At 38.6% G+C, this 23638-nt stretch overlaps 1 protein-coding gene across 1 annotated transcript in view; it reads right to left on the reverse strand.

Moving 5' to 3' along the window:
• PHLPP1 (PH domain and leucine rich repeat protein phosphatase 1) overlaps positions 1-23638 on the reverse strand; it is a 287729-nt gene that overhangs the window by 37379 nt on the left and 226712 nt on the right. The window contains exons 10-12 of the mRNA XM_069100244.1: positions 21062-21217; positions 6720-6920; positions 4341-4503 (exon numbers count right to left, since the gene is read on the reverse strand). Of these exons, the coding sequence (XP_068956345.1) occupies positions 4341-4503; positions 6720-6920; positions 21062-21217 (520 nt within the window). The remainder of the gene's footprint in view (positions 1-4340; positions 4504-6719; positions 6921-21061; positions 21218-23638) is intronic.

Below are 23638 nucleotides of genomic sequence, written 5' to 3' on the forward strand. Positions count from 1 at the left end.
GCTAGGTCTTTGGTGAAACTTATCCCTAGATTGGTCTGTAGCCCTCATTAGGACAACTTCCACAAAAGGGACCTCTCCAACCCCCTCCATTACCCTGTTTCCCATGAATTAACACCTTTTCCAACCAGTCCATTTTCCCATGTCTTTTGTCTGTGTGTTTGTGACGGAGAGCTCCTATTTCATCCTACTTCAGAGAAAAAACAAAAGGTGCTCAGTTCTAAATGACCTTCCGCTTCCTCTAGCTACTGTTCCCAAGAGGGAAGGGCAACCCAAGCAGAGAACTGTATCCTCTCTTCCCTGGCTATGCCCCCAGATACTGAACTCGGGCCCTCCCCTCCTCCCCAAGATGGCTTTGTTCCTTTACAGAGAGCAGGTAGTAGCTTAGAACAACAAGAATCAGAAATGGGATTTTTTGTGAGCAGCTTGAACATTTTAAACTGTACTACTGAATCCTGTAATTAAGTAATAAAGCCAGAGACACTATTTTGAAAGAAAAGTTGCTAATATGCTCTTTAAGTTTAAATAGGAAAGTCTGTCCACTAGATATGCCACACATTTCTTTCAGTTGCTTACACTACATTTACAACCCAAGCAGGACTAGGACGTGTTAGCATTCTGGCAGCAGTAATTCAGAATTGTGGTACTGGAAAACCTGAACGCTGCTGGAAAAGCAGCAATTCAAAAGGCATAGCTGCCAAGAAGCCACTGGTGACAATTTTTTTTTTTAAATCACAGACCTTGGCGCAGTTCTGTTATCCATGGCTACTCATCTGCTAAGGGCAATTCCTGGACAAAACAAACATCAGGACAAGTCTTAAGAACACGTTTATACCAAGACCAGTTCTCCCTTTCATAGAGTAACTGAGTGAGATTATGATGCGGGGAGTACCCTTGCATTCAGGACTTTCCAGAGGGACCTGAGCAGAGAGGTGAGCCAACTCTACTCCCTGAGACTACGTGGTGCTGGTCTGCAAGATGCAATGGAGGGAGAAAGTAAGGAATGAATTGCCATAGCTTTTTGAGAAGAGGTGAACTAGACCAGGCTGAGGAACCCAAAGGTTCCACTGACCTTAAGACTGTAGTTCATTTGGAAAGTTTTGAAAGCAGTGCTCCTTTTTTATTTTTTGCCAATGAGAGCTTCTACTACTTTGCCCCTCGTCACAATCATCACCTCTAGGGCATCACTCACTGGATATACTGGAATGGAAAAAAGCTTTAGGCCACATTTCACTCATTTGAAATAGGGTGGATAAGTGTTGTTTTAGGGTTCATATGTATAAGGGGTTGGTTTTCCCATGTCTATCTTTAAAAAAAAAAAAGATTAACATGGAGCTTATGGAGTATGAATATTTGAGTTAGGGGACCTTTCCTTATATCATAAAGGCAGCTAGGTGGTGCAGGGGATAGAGATAGAAATGCTGGGTCTGAAATTAGAAAGACCTGAGTGCAAAGCTGGCCTCAGATACTTCCTAGCTGTGTCACCTTGGACAAGTCACTTAACCCTGTTTACTTCAGTTTTCTCATGAGTAAAATGAACTGGAGAAGCAAATGGCATACCACTCCAGCATCTTTGCAAAGAAAACCCCAAATGGAATCACAGAGAGTCAGACACAACCAAATAACAACAAGGCACTTCATAAATGCTTATTCTCTTTCCTTTCCCCATTCCCCATTCATAGCTTTTAGAGTCTTGCTAAGAACAAAGCTATGAAAATTCACTTTCCTTCTTCATCCTGACTGAGGTTTAGAGAAATACTAAAAAATGGCATTATATCCTTGTTCATCTTTACATTTCCATAACCTCATTGAAACTCCTGGAGTTCCCTGACTCAAACCTGGGGTTTGTAACATAAATAATTTTAATCAAGGTTGTTATATTTCAACTTAGGATCGATTTTTCTTACAAAACAAAACAAAACAAAAACCAGGCCTTTAGAGCACATTTAACAATGCAATCTTTCACAGCATATTTACTTCTTGACAAGGAGCTCCCTGAGACCCAGGAACTACTTTTCACAAATAATTTCTCTGGATGGTCTAAATAAACATGGGTGTACTTGTTACTTTAAAAGCACCTTTAGGTTGAAAGAACAGTTATTACAATACCAATTCAGACATTTTTTAAAAAAGCCTTCAATTCAATTAGTCACTTTTTCTTCTGCAAAATGAAGAGCTAGGAAGAAATTACCTTTTAGGTTTCTTCCAGCTCTGCATCTATGACCATAAGAAGCATGATTTAAAATGAACTAGGAAAAAACAGAAAGCACATAATGGGAAAGCCAGGGGATACAGCAAGAACAAGAGGCTGGGAGAAATATATTAGGAGGGGAAAACAAAAGGGACCTAATTTACAAATGGTCAGGCTTCAACTTTTTCCAGTTCATGTCCAGAAAAACTGTAAATGTTTACTGGATGTATTTTCTAACTAAGTACTTAAAAAAAAAAAATAAAGTCTTTATTTATTAAAATATAAACAAAAAGCCACTGTAGCTATGATGTTAAAGGTCAGCCAAGGTAACAGTGTCCAAAAAACAGGTTAATCTCCAAACTTCCTTTTCATTTCTGTGTTTGGTGTCCCCTTAGGCAGCCCATAAATACCACTTGTAACAATCACTCTAAGATACGAAGTTGAACAGTTATGTGGAATGATGGACAGCTAGAGAACCCCTGGAAAGCTTAGCTGTGAGCCTCCTTCCTGTGTCAAAGAGGGAAAACCATGTGCTGCCAGCCTCAGTTTCCTGGGCTTTGCCAAATATCAGCCAAGCATAGTTGCTCCAAGTCAGAGGCTTGTATTGAGTGGTCACTTTGTAGCTGCTGAAAGTGAATTTTTAAAGTTTCATAAGAAACTTTATACAAATGCAGCAATGATACATATATTAAAAGTCAGTCTTATTAAACTCTACCCTACAAATCCTTTGATGGGGAAAATCTTCCCCCTCATAAGAAATCACACATTGTGGAACAAATATTTACATAATTAAACTGGGGATATTATTGAAACAGAAAACAAAAATAGGCTTTAAAAAGTCACTGCCAGCCTAAAGAAGTACTGAGAAATTGCAACTCCCTTCCCTCTTTGTAGAGTTGGGGGACTATGAGGGAAGATAACTGCATTTGCTATCTGATGGGATTGATATGCTGACTGATTGTGTCTATCTGCTTTTCCTCACATCTTTCTTATTTAAATCTGTTATGACTCACTGGCTTGCAAGGGGAGAAGGATATACCTGGAAATAATGGAAATGTAAAAACAATATATATTTTTAAAATTTAAATAAAATAAAATTGAAGTCACTTCCAGAAAAATATAAGTCTTGGAAAGAGATGGATTTGGATCTAAGGGACGTGAGTTTGAATCATAGCTTTCTCTCTTATTTCCTTGAACCAGTCACAGTTCCTCTGGGTCTCAGTTTCTCCGTCTGTAAAATGGAATGGAGGTGGGAGGGAGTCCAATTAGATGTCCTTAAAGGTCTCTGTCTTCTCTAAATCTATGATTCTATGAAACAGAATTACATTCCTTTCCCAGGAAAAGATCTTAGGCCAAGTCACTGAATCTCTCAGTGCCTCAGCCTCCTTTTCTAGAGGAGAGGCATGATAATAATACTTGCCCTATAAAACTCACAAGCTTGTTGTAAAGATAAAAGTACAACTTACTAGCCATGTGACCTTGGGCAAGTCACTTAAGCCCAATTGCCCTGCCTTCCCCCCTCCAAAAAGCCAAAAAAAAAAAAAAGATAAAAGTAGAGATGGGAAAGAACTCTCTGAAAGTCTAAAAATTCTCTGTGAATCCTCTGCACAGGATCCCATACATGCTAGGTTATTAAAACGCTTTTGTAGCTATTGGACAAATAAGGTGACCCTATTATGTTCTACTCAGATAGAGTAGAAGTTTCTAAAGTAGGAATTTTAGTAAAAAGGGAATAAGAGTAGATTTCATTGCTGGCAGGGACATTAGAGATTATCATCAAGGACAAGTGTCTTATTTTAAAGACAAAGAATAAAATAAAGCCCTGAGAGGTGAGACATTTTTCCTAAGGCCACATGACATGGGAGTCAAAACCAGATCCCAATTTGCAAACAGGGAAATTGAGGCACTTGGTTATATAATTCGCCCAGCATCACAGAGCTAGTTAACATAAGAGTCAGAATTTAAACCAGTTCTCCCAATTTTTAATCCAGTGGTTCTTTCTATATTACCTACAGCCACAGAGAGCAATGAATACAGGTATTCTTCATTCAAAGTAAATCAGAGAAGTAAAATTTCAAATATACATAATGTATGAATGAAGAAACAAATTCATTTTTCATTACCTGAAATCTAGTGGGATCAGAAGACATACCTTGATTTCTGTTAGCTGCATGACTTCAGGGAAGACTTCAATACAGTTAGAGTGGGCGATCACAGTATGCATCCGCCTACAATTCATGATAGTGGTTGGAATGGCTTTCAATTTGTTCCCACTGATATCGATTTCCTCCAGCTCCTCCAGTTTGGCCATTTTACTATAAAGGCGAAAATCATGGGGATGGGGGAAGGAAGAGAAATCATGTAAAAATTATAATCCAATTTATCTGAAAAAATAACATTACTAATGAGAATTTTAAAAAGAACTGGACTAATTTATCAACTTTCTAAAGGCTATTTTGTAATGGAAAGGATTATAAAATAATAAAACTGGAGAATTTTCCTCTGTAGCTTTCCCTTGCTACCGATACTTTAAAAGATGTATATTTGTATTTATATTTTACATAGTTATGTTTGCTAATAATAACTAGCATTTATATGGTGCTTTAACATTTGCAAACTGCTTTTTGCACATTTTATTAAAGGTCAGACTAGATGTATCTCTTGAGGGAGTAAAGCACATTTATTTGCTTTAGTGCTGAACTCTGACTTCCAGGAAAATCCCTCATCAGTGGATCAAACCATCATTAGCTCATCTTGATTATCTGAAAGACTCCAACTGAAAGCATAATTTCTCAGCCATCTCAAGGAAGAGAAGAAATGGGGGAATATGTTTAAAGGGGAGGTAAGGGAATAAGCATTTTATATATGCCTAATACATGCCCGGTACCATGCAAAGTGTTCTACAAATATCTCATTAAAAGGCTTTCTTGCTCTTCAAAGCACCTTTGTGAAATGCATTTCTCCAAGACTGATGGGAATACAGATCAGAGATCCTCTTTAAAGCTGGAAGGCCTCAGAGGTTATGAAATCTAACTCCTTCATTTTACAGATAAGGGAACTGAGGCACAGAGAGAGGTTAAGTGACTTGCCAAAGGGCAGTAAGGTTTGGAGGTGGGATATGGAGCATTGGGAGAGACTGTGTGGTTAATGTGTCTGCCTCACGGCTGGTGCAGGGCAGCCTTCAGATCAAAGTCTTCAAGAGATCATCTATACTTGTCAATAGAAACTGATACGTGTTCCAGCGTCTCTAGTCTGGATAACTGAGAAGTTATTCTTAATATCTAAATCTTGATTCATTCAGATCTAATTCCATCCTGTCTATTAATATTTTGTACTGTTGCAGGGCAATTCCACAGGCTCCAAAGTAGGGTTCATTTGTTTTCATTCCTGCAAACTCCAAGTGGAGAAACTCATCTTCCCTCTTCCCACATTATTGGGAAATGTGGAGGGAGTTGAGGGGAAAAGTGGGAGAACAGTGTCCTGAATGGCTTAGAAATTCACTAGTGTGAGGGCAGAAGGATGATGCTATGATCCTTTCATGTCTCCTACTCCATGACTGTATGATTTTATGACTTTAGCTTAAGATAGTATTTCTGTTACATGAGGAAGGGAATTGTGCAATTCTTAACACTTAATACTTCATCAATACTTAATGGTTGGCAATACCATGAAAAATGATATAACGTATAACACAAGCTTAAAATGGACAGAGCATCGTTAGCGGCAGTAGAAAACAAAAGCCCAGGAACAATTTTAATTTTGGTACAATTTACATGCTACAATTAAAAACAGCATGATATGTTAAGACCCAAAGGATGTTTTTTTGAAATGTGGGTATGTGCAAGGTCCAAACTTGTTTAATGAGTATATCCCAATAAGAAGGTACCACAATAAAACCATTCATACAGGATTCAGTATGTGTATATATTTAAAACCAAATGCAAGAGAGTCATAAATATAAAAGATGTAGTTCTGGTAGTAATCACATATTATTTGAATTGTGACAAATAAGGTCGCTTCTATGAATGAATTAGACACCATACTATGCCTTTGTGAATAAATACAGAAGTTGCAGCTACATGATAGCCTTTATGTCCCTGATTTATAGTATCATTCTCAAAAGTAGAATAATAGTTAGAAAGATGTTAATAGGTTCAGCTGATAAAAAGTAAACAAAAGCACAATGTTATAGAAAAAGAAACAGATCTGTTGTTGGTTATTTTTTTGGGAGGAAGATTAAGATGTGTTTTCATCAATGTGGAGAACTTCCACCTCAAAATTCCAAAGTGTTAGTGTTGAGATCTAATCATGCTTTGATCAACCCTGTTAGAAAAGCACTATCATATGACTTACACAAAGTCAATGTATAAAGCAAAGGTGCTAATCAAACTTAAATGATTACAAGACAGAAAACTAGTTGGGTTTTTTGTCTTTTTAATTGAATATCTTTGGTCTCTCTATTCCTACTCTGTAGGACTGACTATATTTTAAAAAGTGTTATTGAAGGCACAATTTGAAGGACTTGCCCTACCTTGCTGGAAAACTCTGAAGGCGATTATAGGCCATATGTAGAATCTTCAAGTGAGGGTGTCCTATTAACAAGGGCACACATTTGTCAGTGAGGTGGTTGTTGGTCAAGTACAGCTCCTGCAAGATACTGTTTGTCTCTTCTGAAAGCGTAGCTGGAGGAATAGTTTCCAGCTTGTTAGCAGATGCATTTAGGAATCTCAAGCTGCAAAATCAGAATACAGAAATTTCTGTGTTAATCAGCAATACACACCACCTCTCAGAGTTATTTAATCTCATCCTAGCAAAGGAAGGGCCTAAACTACATGATTTCTGAAGTCCTTCTCACTGTCAACATTTTTTGGTTATAACCCTCAGGTATTCCAAACCTTCAAGCAACCAGAATTTTCTCAAGAGAAAAAAAAGTCCCAAATAGGAAGATGGTAATACTCACAGAAAGAACTGAAGCTATATTATATGCTTCTACAAATGGCTCTCTGAAGGTTTCCAACCAAAGAAAAAACCTTTTTAAAAGTCACTTTTATAAACATTTTTCTGTGTTAATTACAGTCACGAAGGAGATTAGCATTTGGTGCTTCATTCATTCATTTGTGGCCCTGAATTCCATTCTACCAACTGTGTGACCCCAAGCAAGTCATTCATCTTACTTGAACCTGAGTTTCTACACCTGCAAATACTAATATTTAAGCTTCCAACATCACAGGTTTCTTAAGAGTAAAGTTTTTTCATAAACCACAAAACACTGTATAAAGGTGGGTTATTGCTGTTGCTGCTTCTCCTCGCTGACTGGCAAGGCCCTATGCCAGCTGATAAAGGACAAAGGCACTGTCCTTGCCCATAAGGATCTTAGAATCTCTTAAGTGAGCCGAGACACCCATATACACACAAATCAATTTAATACAAAGTAGACAGTGAGGGAGAAATTAAACAATAGTGCTCTGAGAAGGGAGTTCAGCTGTAGGAATAGCTTGGTGGAACTGGTTCTGTTTGAGCTACGCCATGAAGTATTGATAACATTTTGTTTTTTAGACACTTGGAGGGCCAAAGGGAGAAGAGCATTTCATTACAAGCACAGGCAAAAGCACAGACTCAAGACAAGGTGGAGTGAATTTAAGGATCTTTCTTTAAGGGAAAAATCTGAGATAAGGCTGGAGAGGTGGGTAGGCACTGTATTATTGAATACTAAGGCTTTATTTTATTATTTAATCAAGCTTTATTTGGAAGGCAGTGGGGTACTATTAAAGATTTAGGGGCAAAGTACCACGCATTAAAAAGAATTTCATGTTTTGTTTTGTTTTTCAGACAGCTATTGGGCATTAAATCTGTATAAACTAAATGTGCATTCCAAAAGAACAGTTTAAAGCCAAATTGTAGCAAGTAGCCTCCCTCTGCACTCCACTCTTCACTCCCTTCTGGTATCAAGTGCACAGCAAAATACCTATTTCTAAAAAAAAACATGCTGAACTAAATTCTAACATCTGCCTATGGTTGTAAATGCTGTCTTTTGCCAGGACAATCAGGTATACTGCTTTAAAAAATATATAAACATATACAATTAAATGTTGCAAAAATTTGGTAAAAATACTACCTTAAGTTTACAAGCACAGATATTTAGAAATTCCTATCTTTTCCCTATTTTCAAACAAGCATTTTCAATTAATGTTCTATTCTGGAAGGAGGATTAGGGAAAGACACAATAAAATTATTGTTTAGCTTGAAAGATCCATCTCCATGTGAAAACAACCCCATCTTATGAGAAACATCCTATGTTTCATTTTCTCAACTATTAGCAAAAAAAGAAAAATTAAGTTCCATTTATGGAACATTTTTGTTAGTTGAAGTTCGACCATAACTTGCTATAGAAGCTACCTGCTGAAACAAATCCTGATTTAAGTCAAATCCTTCCACCTAACCTTCCCAAGACTGGAACTGAAGTTCTGAATTATGAAAGGGAAATAGCTGCTTATTTTGAATAAAGCATTCTGTTTGGTGATAATAACAGATTACCCTACAACAAAATGATCAGGAATACAACAATTCTGCTACTCACTCATTACAATCATATACCTCTACTCATATTTTCACTGAAATATTTTAATATTTAGAGAAGATATATCAATTTGACTGCCATTTTGTTTTCTGATACACTGAAAAAAAAAGATCAAATTTAAGGTTATTTTAATATTCCTTCCTAGAACACTTTAAACTTGGTTGGCTCTTTTTGGGAAAAGCTCTTGTCAACCATATAGGCAAATAGAAAATGCTAAATAATGGATTTGGAACAAACCTCACCTTGGTCAACTAATAAAAAAGGGATACACTTAAAAGCAGAGGTACAGCCAGAATCAGACAACGTAGGCAGCAGCCTCAGGCAAAACACACATTAGGCATACACAACCAAGGATATTTTTTAATTCCACTCTTCATGGCACATAAGTAAAGGTTCAAAGCCTCCAGTGGACACTAACACACAGGAAAGTACAATATTGAAACAATGGGATGTGAAATTTTCAAATTCTGCCCATGATTCCTTTTCAGAGTCCCAGTTCCAAATGAAAGGTAGTCTATATTGTGGATCAGAATATACAGCTATTTACATAAAGTTAAAAATAAAAGCATCTGGGATCCTAAGAGGGGCAGGGTCATTGAAAAGGGAGAGTGTATAAAGTAGTAGAGACATTCTTCTGATGCTTAGACAAGAGTCTAAGAAAAGAAGGGAAGAAAATACAGGATCTACTGGAATCTCATCAGAAAGTCCCTACTGTCCATAGATTTGAAATAGTCAAGTACCAAAGCATTCCAAAGAAAAGGGCAGAATGAGGCAGGAGTGAATTTTCTTTATTTTTGGAGGGGGGGAGGCAGGGCAATTGGGGTTAAGTGACTAGCCCAAGGTCACACAGCTAGTAAATGTGAGGCCAAATTTGAACTCAAATCCTCCTGACTCCAGGGCTGGTGCTCTATTCATTGCACCACCTAGCTACCCCAAGGAGCCTACTTCACCTATGACCTCAAAATACTGGTTTGGAGGAATGAGAAATATTCTTTTTACAAGGATTAGACATACATGGATCCTCTCTCTAGATTCTTGAATCTAGGTCTCTCCTCTCTCCCAAAATTAACTTTGACCTTTTTTGCCAATGTCTTCAAAAAGCCCGAACTCCTGGACTATGTCTTATATGGAAGAAGGGAGGAGAGTCTTTTTTGAGAAGGGTGAGCAAGGGATGTCTATAAGGACTGTAGATGAAAGGTAAAAAAAAAAAAGTGTTTATTCATGCCATCTTTATATAGCTAGGTAAAATGAAAGCTTCAGATTGAAGGGTTAATGAGGCAATAATCCACTAATTTAGCTATTCTAACATTACTTATAGCACTATAGGATTTAGAATGAGAAGGGACCAGAGAAGTCATCCATTCCAACCCCTCAGAAGGGACCTGAAGTCCAACAACAGAAGATGATACGTCTGAGGCCATATAAAGCACAGGTAATAAAACGTGAAGAGGTAGGATATGAATTCAAACCCTCTGACTCCAAATCTAGTGTTCTTTCCACTATATCATAACCACATTTAGGGAAACAGCAGCCGTCCCAAAATAGAATAATTCCCACTAGTGAAACATTTATTCAGACGACTTAAGGGAAAAAAAAACAAATAAGGAAGCTCGAAAAGGATACACAGACCATAAAAAAAAACCATGGGAAATTATTATAGTAGAATGTGCTGTGGTGGAAAAAACAAACTTGCATTGCTACAAATTCTAAAATTGGCCTCAAAGAGGAATAAGATTCATTTCAACATCCCCTTTTTTCCTGAAGAATTGTCACAATATAATTTTCTTTAAATTCCCATGCTACTATTGGGCTTATACAAATTATGCCACCGAAAAGCTAAGAACCAAATTAAAAAAAAAAAAAACTTTGCTATTCTCCTAAATTTGAAGCACTCTGAAACATCATAGAACTAAACTACATGGGTAGAAGGGGAACCCATAAACCAACTGATTTAAGATAAGTTGATTAGGACGTATGCAGTCATATGGGAGGAGGATTGTTTTAGGTAGCTAGGTAGAATAGTGGATAGAGCACTGGTTCTGGCATCATGATGACCTGAGTTCAAATTTGGCCTCAGACACTTACTAGCTCTGTGACCCTGGACAAGTCACTTAACCCCTGTCTGCCTCAGCTTCCTCTATAGTAAAATAGGGTTAATAACAGCACCTACTTCCCATAGGATTGTAAGAATCCCATAAGATAATATCTGTAAAGCATTTTTTCACACAGTGGCTGACATAGCAGGTGCTTATTAAATGTTTATTTCCTTTCCCCAAATTTTAAAAAGTGAAGAAAAAAAAAGACAGATAAACTGAAGGATATTTGGAAAACAATGCAACACTGACAAAAAAAAAATCTCCTAAGCAGACCACTAAAAGAATTTATAAATACTCCACAGCTTCTGGATAAAAAAAAGCAAATTCATTTTGAAAAAGATTCATAGTCCTATCATGTTGATACTTGCCCACTACAATTATGTAACTATGTATTCTCTTTATGAAAAATGGAGGGGAGGGGAGCCCCCTCCAGGAAGTGAAACTAGGTTAGCTAGCTTTTGGTCAGCCAATTCCAGAGGACTCCATTTGAAATGAATAAGCCTGCCTTAATCACTGCTCGTTAACAGTCAAAGGAGCATGCCATTGACCGGAAAGTGAGCAGTGATTACAATGTTTTTAAAAACCCCAATATCCTCCATCCCCTTGGAAGCACAGATTGCCTTCCTCCCCACATATTTTGGCAGTAGACAAACTAAGTAAATTTAATGGTCTAGGTATCACATTATAATATAACTAGTTTGCTGGAATAAACAAGTCCTTTTTATTTTGAACTCTTTCCTCCTGACAGAAAACCAAGTATTGCTCTATTAAACTTCATCTAAACCCCTATTGCACGCAGGCTTCCTTTTTCCCCAAGTCACCCCAGAGAAGTCCTTTATCCTTCCTTGAAGCATATTTTGGACTCAACTCATTATGAAGGGATACCCGTAACCCTAACTCCTCCCTCACAATGGCTACTGGAAACAGTATTTTAAAACTGCTTCATGTGCCAAGAATTGTATCCCAATCACATCAGCCTACCCCATTTTTGCTAAAATTAGATATAAAGCCTTAAAGCCAAGTTGTAAACTAATCCAAAAGGAAAAAGCAGCCACATTCCAACACACCAGTGCTTGTAAAAGGCCAAAATGACTGGGTGACTCTAACTTTGAAAAATCAAGGTATCTATTGTACAGATACAGAACCTTACAACAATTAATCAAGATTCAGCTTCAGCTGCGGCCCACAAGGTAATAAAAGAAGAAAAATGTTTCATCGAGGCAAGTTTAATACTTTGGTTTCACAAGGTTTACAACACTATCATAAAATATTTACTGAGGGCCTACCAAAGATCTCTAATAATTCTGAAATTCGTAGCAATGGATTCTTAGCAGCACAAAGCCCTATATAACGTTTTTTTCCCCCATTATGATTTGTATTTGTATTTTTTTCTGAAGGGCGGTTTACAGTCCTCCTAATGCCTAAGGTCAGGTGGTGTTTTACTTACATACTATTAAGACCACTATGTACCACATATAAATAAGTTCATAAATTGCATGGTACTCACCTCCAAAAATCTGCTCAGCAAAAAATGTGACATTTCTTACACTCAGCGTGCGCACACACACACACACACACACACACACAGACCCAGTTCCTGCCCTGAAGCATTTGGAAAATAGCCAGCAACAACAGCAATGAGACAAATCCATTTCCTGCTTTCTGAGTCGCTGTATTCTTCTTCCTTGGCACGTTCTGTTCATCTGTTCTGGCTCATCGAGATTTTCCTTAAGTAGTTTACCACTCTTGCTCATTTTAAATCTCAGGGCTAAATCTTGTCCTTTACTTTCCTAACTTTATATCCTTCACTGCTCTTCCCACCACCAACAGTGGATAGGATGTGAAACAACAGAATCTGGCTTAACATTTTACCAAAATGACCTATAAACATCAGGGTTATCAAACATTCTATATATCAAACGTCTCTCTCTCTCTCTCTCTCTCTCTCTCTCTCTCTCTCTCTATATATATATATATATATATATATATATATATATATATATATGTGTGTGTGTGTGTGTATACATATATATGTGTGTGTGTGTGTATGTATATATGGGAATGTCTGATTTCAATGTCTTGCTCTGTTTTGATGATGGTTCTATGGGGGCAGCTAGGTGGCAAAATAGATAGAGCCCTGGACCTGAGGTCAGGAAGAATTCTCTTCCTGAGTTGAAATCTGGCCTCAGACACTTGCTAGCTGTGTGACCCTGGGCAAATCATTTAACCCTGTTTGCCTCAGTTTCTTCATCTGTAAAATGAGCTGGAGAAGGACATGGCAAACCACTCCAGTATCTTTGCCAAAAAAAACAAAACCAAACCCAAAAGGGGTCACAAAGAGTGAGACATGACTCAAAAAAAAGTATATTTTGGCTCTGATTGACTATTATTTTCATGCCACCTTTACCTTATGTGGGTAAGGGATAGTAACTCAAAAATCTACATCTTTGAGAAGTAAACTTCAAATTAAGAAATCATATATTAGCAAAAAAAAAAAAATTAAGTTCCTCCCATGTGTAAGGCACTGTGCTAAGTCTTGGGGACACAATGCTGAAAAATGACAGGCTCTGCCCTGAAGGAACTTATACATTCTCTTAGGGGATAAAATTAATGGGGGAGGGACTGGTGGGCAGAGGAGAATAGTTGCTTGTAACACATAGCAGGGAAATCTGAGGTCAGGGCACTTTCTGTTGGGGATGTGGCAGAGAACAGAGAAGGCACCTGGTAGAAGATTATGGTAGGATTCTTAAGGAGAAAGACAATTTTGGAGAGATAAGAGGGGAGGGGAAGGGATGGAGAGATTTCAAAATCAGTCAAGAACTTCTCGGTCAGCAAGACCTGGTATGCACAGAGTATTAATGTAAACTAAGGCTAGAAATCTAGTTTAGAGGCTGTTGTAGAAGGCTTTAACTGGCCAGGCTAAGTTCATATTTGATCTTAGAGGTACAGTGAGGTGCAGCGGAGAGTGCTGGATTTGAAGTCAGAGAAGCTGAGCCAAAATCCCAGTCTGGATAATAACTCCCTGTGACACTAGGGACAAATCATTTTGATTTCTCCAAGTTTGAGTTTCCTCATCTGTAAAATAAGGGAACTGAACTAGATTACCTCCAAGGTCCATTCCACCTGCAAATCTCTTATCCTAAGTTACGGAGGTACAGATTTCAGTTTCAGGAGAAAATTCCTGATAATCAGAGCTTCCCCAGAGTGCCCTGGGCTGCCTCAGAGGCTGTAAGCTCTCCATTACTAGAGGTTTAAGCAGCAGCTGGATCAGCACTTGACAGGGATTTGAACAAGGCATTTCCAGGTGTGGCTCAGACTTGATAACCTTTGAGTTACCTCCTAATTCTGAGATTTTATGATTCCATGAAATAGAATCTATGGAACAGAAAGGTGGACTATTATGGCTAAATATACGGGCAGTAGTGGCACTACTACGGTAAGTCTTGGAGATGTATTTTTAATTATAATAAAAACACTTCATTTACGGCCACCTAATTTGTCTTGGCCCTAGATCACAGTTTGAGCTAACTGTGTTATTTCAATGAGTCCACAACTTATTTCCTTGATACAGATGGAGTCATGGGGGCAACTGGATGGCACAGTGGACAGTGTTGAGAGTCAAGAAGCACAGAGTTTGAATCCTGCTATGTGTACTTACTAAACAGCTGTCTGGCCCTGGATTAAGTCACTTTAGCCTCCCAGTTTCCTCATCTATAAAATGGAGATCATGTTAGCAGCTACCTCATAAGACTGTTGTGAGGCTCAAAAGACGTAACACACATGAAGCGCTTTATAAACCATACATTGCTATGTAAACGCTAGCTATAATTCTGACATTATCTGATGTTTTTCCCCTTGCATCAAAACTCAACAAAAACCTACTTAAAGAACCTACTATGTGCTACTCATGAAGCTAACTCGTTAGCGCTAAAGAAACAGAAAGTCCTCAACAGGCTCACATTCTAATGTAGCTCTGTAAATAATCCTCAGAGAAGTTATCCAATATGCTTGTTTCCTTCAATATTTTATGGATAATAGAACAACATGCAGATTCTCCTAAGATCCACATTCTCAGGACCTGACAGCCCACCTCCCTTTCCAGTCATAGATGTCCTTGATGATGTCTTTTATGCTACAAAGTAAAGATGTAAGAGGGTCTCAAATTTGTTCAATATGCAAAAGCAAAAGGTTTGGGTGTTCAGTGTTTCTTAAAGTAGGATCTGTGAACTTGGTTTTTAAAATAATTTTGATAAATGTATTTCTATGTAATTGATTTCCTTTGTAATCTTATGTATTTTATTTAATCATTTAAAACCCCTGAGAAGGTGTCTCTAGGCTTTATCAGACTGCCCAGGGTACACATGACACAAAAGATGTCAAGAACCCTAAGATTGTCTAAGATTCTGGCTCTAAAATCGTGTCATTCTAGAACTATGCTTCTACGAATTTTCTCCAAGTAGAAGAACCAAGTTACTGGACAGGACACAGGGCTCAGAAATCTTCAAATCTGTTTTCTCTCAAAATAAGTAATTCAATTTGCCTTTGGCAAAGAGCCCAAGAGGGCAAGCCTAAGATTATTTGCTCTGATATCTGAAAGTTTTAGGTCTTGAACAGTGGCTTTCAAATGAACAGATTAAGAGAATTTCAGCATTAAGAAGGATTTAAAGGAGTAAATCTGACCTTCGTACCTCAACAAATATCTCCTCTACAATACAATGAAAGTGCGGGTTGAGCCTTTCCTCAAAGTGAGAAGGAACTCACTACTTCTTAAGGAAGCCAATTCTCTTCCAAACAATTCTAATTGCTAAGAAAATTTTATCTTCACAGATTTGCCAAAGGTATGAATCTAAAGCTCAGGTCTAACCATTTCATCTCTTACTCAACAGGCACCAGTGGCTACCTATCATCTCCAGGATAAAATATAAAAAACTCCTTTGTTTGGCTTTTTAAGGGGCCTCAACCGACTTGTCTGGTATGACTCCCTTCTTTCCCCGCCACACTCTAGTCAGAGTGGCTCTTCTTGTTCCTTATAACCAACACCTTGCCTTCCACCTAGGTATCTTTGCTTTCGTTGTCCCCCATGGTCAAAATATATTCTCCCCCCATCTATATCAACTAGAGTGTCATCTTCTACAGGAAGTCATTCTTGGTCTCTCCAGCTAGGAGAGCCTTCTCCTCACCCCACCCCCCCCCAATCACTTTGTTTCTCTAGTGCTTAGTCCAGTTCTTTTCATAAAGTGAGCCTTTGGTGAATGCCTTTTCACACCTTCATTTCTATTTTGTATCTATCTCTATATCTATATGCTGCCTCCTCCAGCTATACTATAAGCTCCTTGAAGGGCAGGATTGATTGCATTCTTGTCTTTCTCTATGCATTGCCCAGCACAGCTCCTGGAACACAGGAGGCTCTTAACAAGTGCTGGTCAACTAAATGATTGTAGTCAGAAGGTAATAACCATTCTCCAAGATATTAATCATTGTTTTATCCTAAGTCATTGATATTTATGGTCTGAGGATGGCTAGCACCTTAAGGATACTTAAACACGGGGCGGCCAGGTAGCACAGCGAGTAAGAGCACCGGCTCCAGTGTTAGACTGACCTGGAGATCGAATCCCGGGCTCAGACACTTAGCACCCACCCAGAAACACCAGGCCGTGTAACCTTGAGCAAGTTACTTAACCCCAATTGCTTAGGGGCGGCCAGGTGGCTCAGCGAGTAAGAGCACCGGCTCCAGTGTTGGGACGACCTGGAGATCGAATCCCGGGCTCAGACACTCAGCACCACACCCAGAAATAATAACTGGCTGTGTAACCTTGAGCAAGTTACTTAACCCCGATTGCTTAAAAAAAAAAAAAAAAGGATACTTAAACACAAAACCAAGAATGGTCTTTGTTTCAGGCATTTGCATGCACTGTCCCACTTTGGGACAGCCTGGCTCCAGCAACAAGTCTTGCCTCTCTTGTAATTACTTACAGAATGACAAAAGACATACTAAGCAGCAGTCTGAGGATTCAGTAGTGTTTCTACCATAGTAGCACACACCCTTTACCCTCAAACTGCTACTTAAGACATGCTTCTTATGGTGAATGAGCTGTCTAGAGGAGGAAGGGAATGTTTTTCACAGGTTCCTGTGTCTTCTCTCACTGGCTGGCTTCCTCTCAATCAGCACCAATCTAGTCATCAGTGGTTATAAATTATCCCAATGCATTGAAAGGGGTAAACATAGGGCTCCCTCCCCCCTACATATTTATATGTCTCAACTATAAAACTCTACGCACAACAGGCCTGCTGCATTTTTACATATATAATTTCCCAGAAATGCCTTTATATCCCATCCTTGTGGTGAAGGAAGAAAAACAGATTTTTATATATCTATATAACCACATCCCATTTCCACATATCTAATATCTCTAAATTCTATCCTTGTGGTAAGGGGATAAAAATACTCATGTATCTGCATATATATACTTAATGTTATTTTCCTCAGAAATGTGAAATACATTAATCCTATCTTTGTGATGAGGGGCTTAAAATAGACTATCATATCTATATCTACATAGATATGTATAAATCTATTATATAAAGATATAGATTATATTACCTAGATTATACATAAAGACAAATTATACTAGCTATAGATTATAAATTAATATGCAGATTAACTATATAGAATCTAAATATAAAAATTCACTACATATATCTAGATAGGTTAGTATATATTAATATATCTGTATAAAAGATTAGTCTATTTTTAATCCCCTCCACACAAAGACAGGATTTAAAGGCATTTCTGGGGAAACAACATAACTACGGATCTCTCTCTCTATAGCTAAAAATGTAGCAGTATTCTATACTCTTCCATTCCCTCTTCCCCCCCTTTAAATTGTTCATTTTTGTTTGATCAGTCAACCCATCCTAGTAAATTGAATTGACTTCACCAGAAGAAAGGACCCGGCCATCAAATGAAAGTTAAGCTGCAGAGTGGACAGGAGGCCAGTCAGTTCCCAGAATGCAGGTGTGGAGCAGAAGGTCGGCAGTGCCCCTGGCGGTGCCTGACACACTCTGGTGACCCTTAGGAATTATCTACTTTCCCAGCAGCATCTGCCAGTAAAAACTGAACTGATTAACTGAAAGTCCCTCTGGTCTTATATTCAGCCAAGAAAATCCTCACCATCAAGTGAATGGAAGATGGGAAGAGAGAGATTCATGCCAACATGATCCAGATTGGACTATTTTCTAGTTCAACCAATAGAATTAAATTCTATCCTGATCAAAAGATACAAACTCACAGCCAAATCCTCAGCAACATATGGCCCATCACACTTCATGCATCTGTCTCTATAGTTTGAGCATTACTGAAACACAAGGTAAAATAAAACAACATTCAAAGCTAAATAAAGGCATCAGAATTATAAGCCAAATGATCTACTGTAAAAGCAGTGTGAATACTTTAAACATCTGATCCACCTTTAGGAAGGAGTTTATCACTAAAAGTCAAGAAGACAGAAAGAGCTTGGCTGTCTACCTGGCTACTGGACAAGTAAGCCGCCTTTCTGCTTTCAAGGCAGAGCAGAATTATTCAATGGATGCCACCTGAAAATTTTAACACTTTAGAAAATAAAGCAATTAAGATAATAAAGATAATACTCAGACTTGCTACAGCAGGGAAAGTTGAGAGGTAAAGAAAAAAGCCCAATGTAAGACTTGATGTTTGCCTATGAAACTGGCAAACACCCTTTGGAAACCATCATTGCATTAAATCTGCAGTTCCATCAAAAGAGTGACTCAAGGGGTTGCTATTTAATTCCGGATGCACTAGCTGCAGAAACTCTGGCATCTTTGGGTGATTTGGCTATTGCGATAGCCTGAATTTAATAAAGACTGTATGCTGGGCAAGCAACTGTTTTGTTCAGGGCAAGCAGAAGGCAAGGTGTCCTTCACTGAGGGTGGGGAAATGAATGGAAACCCTTGGGCACTGAGCCCCCACCTCAGTTTAGACTCAAAAGATACATAGGATTTTAGTGGAGATAGTGTGTGTATGTATGTAGACACACATGTATGCATGTGTGTTGTGTGCATGCACGTGTGTGTTTACGTGTATATGGGTCTGTACATGCACATGGGAATGCTGTAGTGAGGTAGGTCAAGAGCATCCTAGGCATAATGAATGGCAAGGACAAAGGTATCAAAGTAGGAAGTGAGGGTCACGTTAAAGAAATAGCAATAGTTCATTCTCTGCTTGTAGTGTAAGGCATGTCACAGGGAGTGATGTGAGACAAGGAGATGTGGGATGGCACCAGAATGGAGGAGGTCTTATGTGCCAAACTAATAAGCACCCTAAGCTTTACTTTTGCGGGAACGTGAGACCATTGATAGCTTTTGGAAAGAGAGCTGATGATGGGTAGCAAATTAACTCTTTCAGGCCACCAACAATTTGCATAATTTAGTATAATGTGGCAGAGAATGCTGGAGCCCTGAGGAGAAAGTTACCAATTAAGTTTGCCATTATGTTTCCCAGGCACCTAGGCTTAAAACCCCAGAGTCCTCTTTAGGTCTGAGCAGTGAAGGCAAGGGAAGAATCAATTCATGCAAAACTCTCATTCCCTTCTCCTTTCCATTCCCACTGCAACCATCTTAATTCAGGTCCTGACCACCTCTTGCCTAGACTGTTGGTGACATTGCTTTTAGTCTCTTGCCTTTCCAATGTACCCTTCACACTGCTGCATGGTGATAATATCACTTCTGTGCTCAGAAACCTTCAATGGCTCCCAACTACCTATGGAAAAATGTATACCCTGGCATATGAGGTCCTCTAATCTGCATTCGATTTTTTTCCAGCCTTTCTTTACCCTGCTGTCAATCCTCACTGTTCACTGTTTTCCAATGTTGTCCCATCCTCTTGTCCACATGCCTTTCCTTCATGCCATCACTTGAATGCTGGAATTATCTGTGCCTTTCAATCCTTCCTTTCCTTTAAGGCTTATTCCACATACCACCTCTTCCATTAAAGTTCCCTTGATCTCCCCACTTCTAAGTGAAGTCTCCCTTTTATATCCCTGATACTACTCTGCTTGGACCTCTCCTTTATATTTATATTATAACTTGTTCAACAACTTTCTGTGGACATGTCTATCCCCCCAACTAGACTGCAAGCTCTCTGAAGATGGGATTAGTTTAACCCCTGTATTGCTAATGCCCACCACAGCACAATGCATCATATATGCAGATGATGCATAACAGATGTTTGTCAAATTCCATCCACTTTGGGGCAAGGATAGCTTGGAAATTCTAAGTCTGCTCTGTATTATTCCATATAGAAAGGTTCCACAGAAAGCAGTAACTCATAAAAACCTAGAAATGCTTAAATAAACAAAAAAGAGTCAGAAATGCTTTAAATGGAATTTTTTTTCTTCCAAAGGAAGACAACATATGTAAATTAAGGCAAATGGTTCATAACAGATAGAAATGGTAAAAAACTCAGGCACTCCTCCAAATCAATCTACATTCATTACCAAAAGTCAGAAATGTGTCATTGCAAGAAGTGTCACACCATAATGAAGGTAAGATTGAAGGATTTTTTGCACTACAAGCTTTTACTCAAACACAAAAGCACATTGAGAATCTCTGGTTTATACCCTTTCCCCACAGGTACCTATACATACAGTTTAACACTGTTCTTCTCTAGATGTCATTCAAGAGTTTTCTGTTAAACACACACAAGTTATATGTGACCTATTTCTAGCAAAACCATGTTTGTGCTGTATTTTTGGGAAAGGAGCAAAATCAGTAAATGTAGGCCCCTGATGGATAAGAAGTGGGAGAAAATAATATTACTGGTTTTAAGAAAAAGAATACATTTGCAGTATCTGTCCACAAATTCATATAAAACTGAAAGACAAGTCAGAAGGTTCAGAAAAGCCTTCAAAAAACAAGTCAGAAAATCCCAATATGACGTGATAAGCTCCTGAAAAAGCAAGACTCCAGGCAACTGTATCTGGTTTCTGTCCTGAAGATTGTCTAGTGCGTCCAAAGATCACACAAAAGACAGAATGTTAGCTATGGTCTCCAAACCAGTCCCCCTCCAAGACCCCACCCAACCTACCCCCACCCACCTCACCTTAATGCTCACCCTGGTGGCCCCCATGACCACAAAAGTCTTAACGTAAAGGACAGCCTGGGCTGCTCTCGTTGCTCCCTTACCTGTCAGCCTTCATCAGGAGGTTGGGGGGTAGCTCGACAAGCTGGTTGTGCTGAACGTCTAGGACCTCCACCTGGGTTCTCTCCAGTCTCTCCGGCAGCCTGGTTAGCTGGTTATGCCCTACCAGCAGTTTACGAAGACTACTATTATAAAACAAGCTGTAAAGAACGACAGAAGCAATTGAGGAAGGGAGGGATTGAGGAGAAGTTAAAATATTAACTATAGCCAAAACCTGCCCCACCCCCTGTCCCCATGCTACATGGATCGAAATGATTTGAGCAACTGAAAGTCTGTTTCGGGACAATGCATGAGTTTATCTCCCTCTCAAACTTCCTTTCCTTTAAAAAAAAAAAACGTGAGTAACTTTAAAGAAATATAAATGATGGTGAACTCTCACTGCTTGCCCTGAACAAAACAGGTGGGGGTGGGTGAGGAGAGAAGAAGGGGAAAAAAATCTGGTACTCAATGCTTAAAAACTGTTTTTTTATATGCAGCTGGGAAATAGGATATACAGGTCCTGGGGTACAGAAACCCATCTTGTCCTACTAGAAAGTTAGGGGGGGAAGGGGAGGATATAAGAGAGAACAGATTGGAGGAAGGGTATTCAGTAGGCTTGCTGTTCTGGAGTAGGGGAAAGATGGGGAGAAAAAAAGTTGTGACTCAAAATCTTGTGGAGATGAATGTTGAAAACTAAAAATAACTACATTTTTAAAAATAAATAAAGAAAAGAAAGAAAGGGCAGCTAGGTGGCGCAGTGGATAGAGCGCCCGTCCTGGAGTCAGGAGGACCTGAGTTCAAATCCAAACTCCAAACTTGACATATTTACTAGCTCTGTGACCTTGGGCAGGTCACTTAACTTCAATTGCTTTGCCTTTCCTCTCTCTAAAAAAATAATGAAAAGAAAGAAGAGGAAAAAATGGGAAAGGAAGAAAAGAGAAGCTGAATGATGAGTTCACAAAATGGAAGAGTGAATAACAAAAATGGGTGTATGTAGGAAGAAAATAAAAATGTTAATCTTTTAAGTTTTCATAGCAAGAATTCTGTCTCCCTCATAATTATGTGTTTGTCATATTCCTCTTGTGGAATGGAAGACCCTTAAGGAAAGGAATTGGCTAGCTTTCTGTCTACATCCTTAGTCTCTCACATCATGCCTTGTACAAGGCAGGTACCTAATTAACCTTTGAAGAATCAATCATACTACTCCACTGCGCCTACTTCAGCGCTTAGCACAGAAATATAGTACAAATATTTTTCCTAGATATAAATTAATCCAAGAAACTCTTTTTGGGAGTAGAGGGGAAGGAAATTGGGATTAAGTGACTTGTCCATGGTCACAAAGCTATTAAGTGTTTAAGGCTAAATTCAAACTCAGGTCTCCTCCTGACTCCAGGGCCAATTCTCTATGCACTATGCCACCTACCTGCCCCTGTAAAGTTTTTGTTTGTTTGTTTAGTGCATACAGAAAAAGCTATACTACTCTTTCTTCACTTGTAGACTCATGTTTTTTTCTCTGCATTTGTCGCCCAACCTGTTATGTGTTTCGATTTTTTTTTTCCTTTGGCGGGGGGAGGTGAGGGGTGTGTGTGCAAGTTTCCTATTTTGTTTTAGTTTAATACTAGAATTAATTTTAAAAAATACTAGAATGAAGATAAAAGACTCTTGTGCTAGGAATGAAGTTCATCTAATCTGCTTTTCTATCTTGATATTTGAAAAGCTATTTGCAAGTTTGGGCATGCTTTCTTTTCTATTGATGATTAGAGATAAAATGAAGGAAAACTGTGGCATGAGAAGATATAAAACCGTATTTTAGTGGCACGTGGCTTCTATTGCTGTTGTAACCAATAAAATCAGATGCTGTCCATACATACTAGAAGCAGGGTCAGCTAGGTGGCACAGTGAATAAAGCACTGGCCCTGGAGTCAGGAGGACCTGAGTTAGGATCTGGCCTCAGACACTTAACACAAAAAATAGCCATGTGACCTTGGGCAAGTCACTTAACCCCAATTGCCCTCCAAAAAAACCTCAAAAACCATACCTACTAGAAGCTAGGGACTGAGAAAGACACTATGGAAGAGCCAGTTAAGTTAGTATTAGCTAATTTAGTTCAGTTTGGACTAGGAACACATAACTTTCGTCAATATTATAGAAAGACAGAGAGAAATAGATAAATTAAATATGTACACATACATACTTACATGTACATGTATGTATACTCTTCACCCATCACCTGATTTCCACTCCAAGGAGGTACATTAAGTCAGGCAGAAGATGTAACCCATTCTAACACTGGTTTCCAATACAATAATACAATATTTACACTGAATTTTAAAAAAGTATATATTTATTTTGTTATTACCCAATTACATGTAAAAAGTTTTGTAATTCATTAAGATAAATTTTAAGTAACAAATTCTCTCCCTTTCTCCTGCTTCTCCTCTCTCACACTGAATTTCAACACAGACTATGCCACACATGATGTGCTAGTTTTCTAAGCTTGGGTTTCTTAGCACCTATCCCACACAGTTGTTGTGAGCATAGAATGAGACAATATTTGTAAAGCACTTAGCACAGTGCCTGAT

The sequence above is a fragment of the Petaurus breviceps genome, unplaced genomic scaffold (assembly GCF_028583685.1).
Source record: "Petaurus breviceps papuanus isolate PSGF00001 unplaced genomic scaffold, PetGlider_PUasm1.0 38, whole genome shotgun sequence".
Classification (NCBI taxonomy): domain Eukaryota; kingdom Metazoa; phylum Chordata; class Mammalia; order Diprotodontia; family Petauridae; genus Petaurus; species Petaurus breviceps.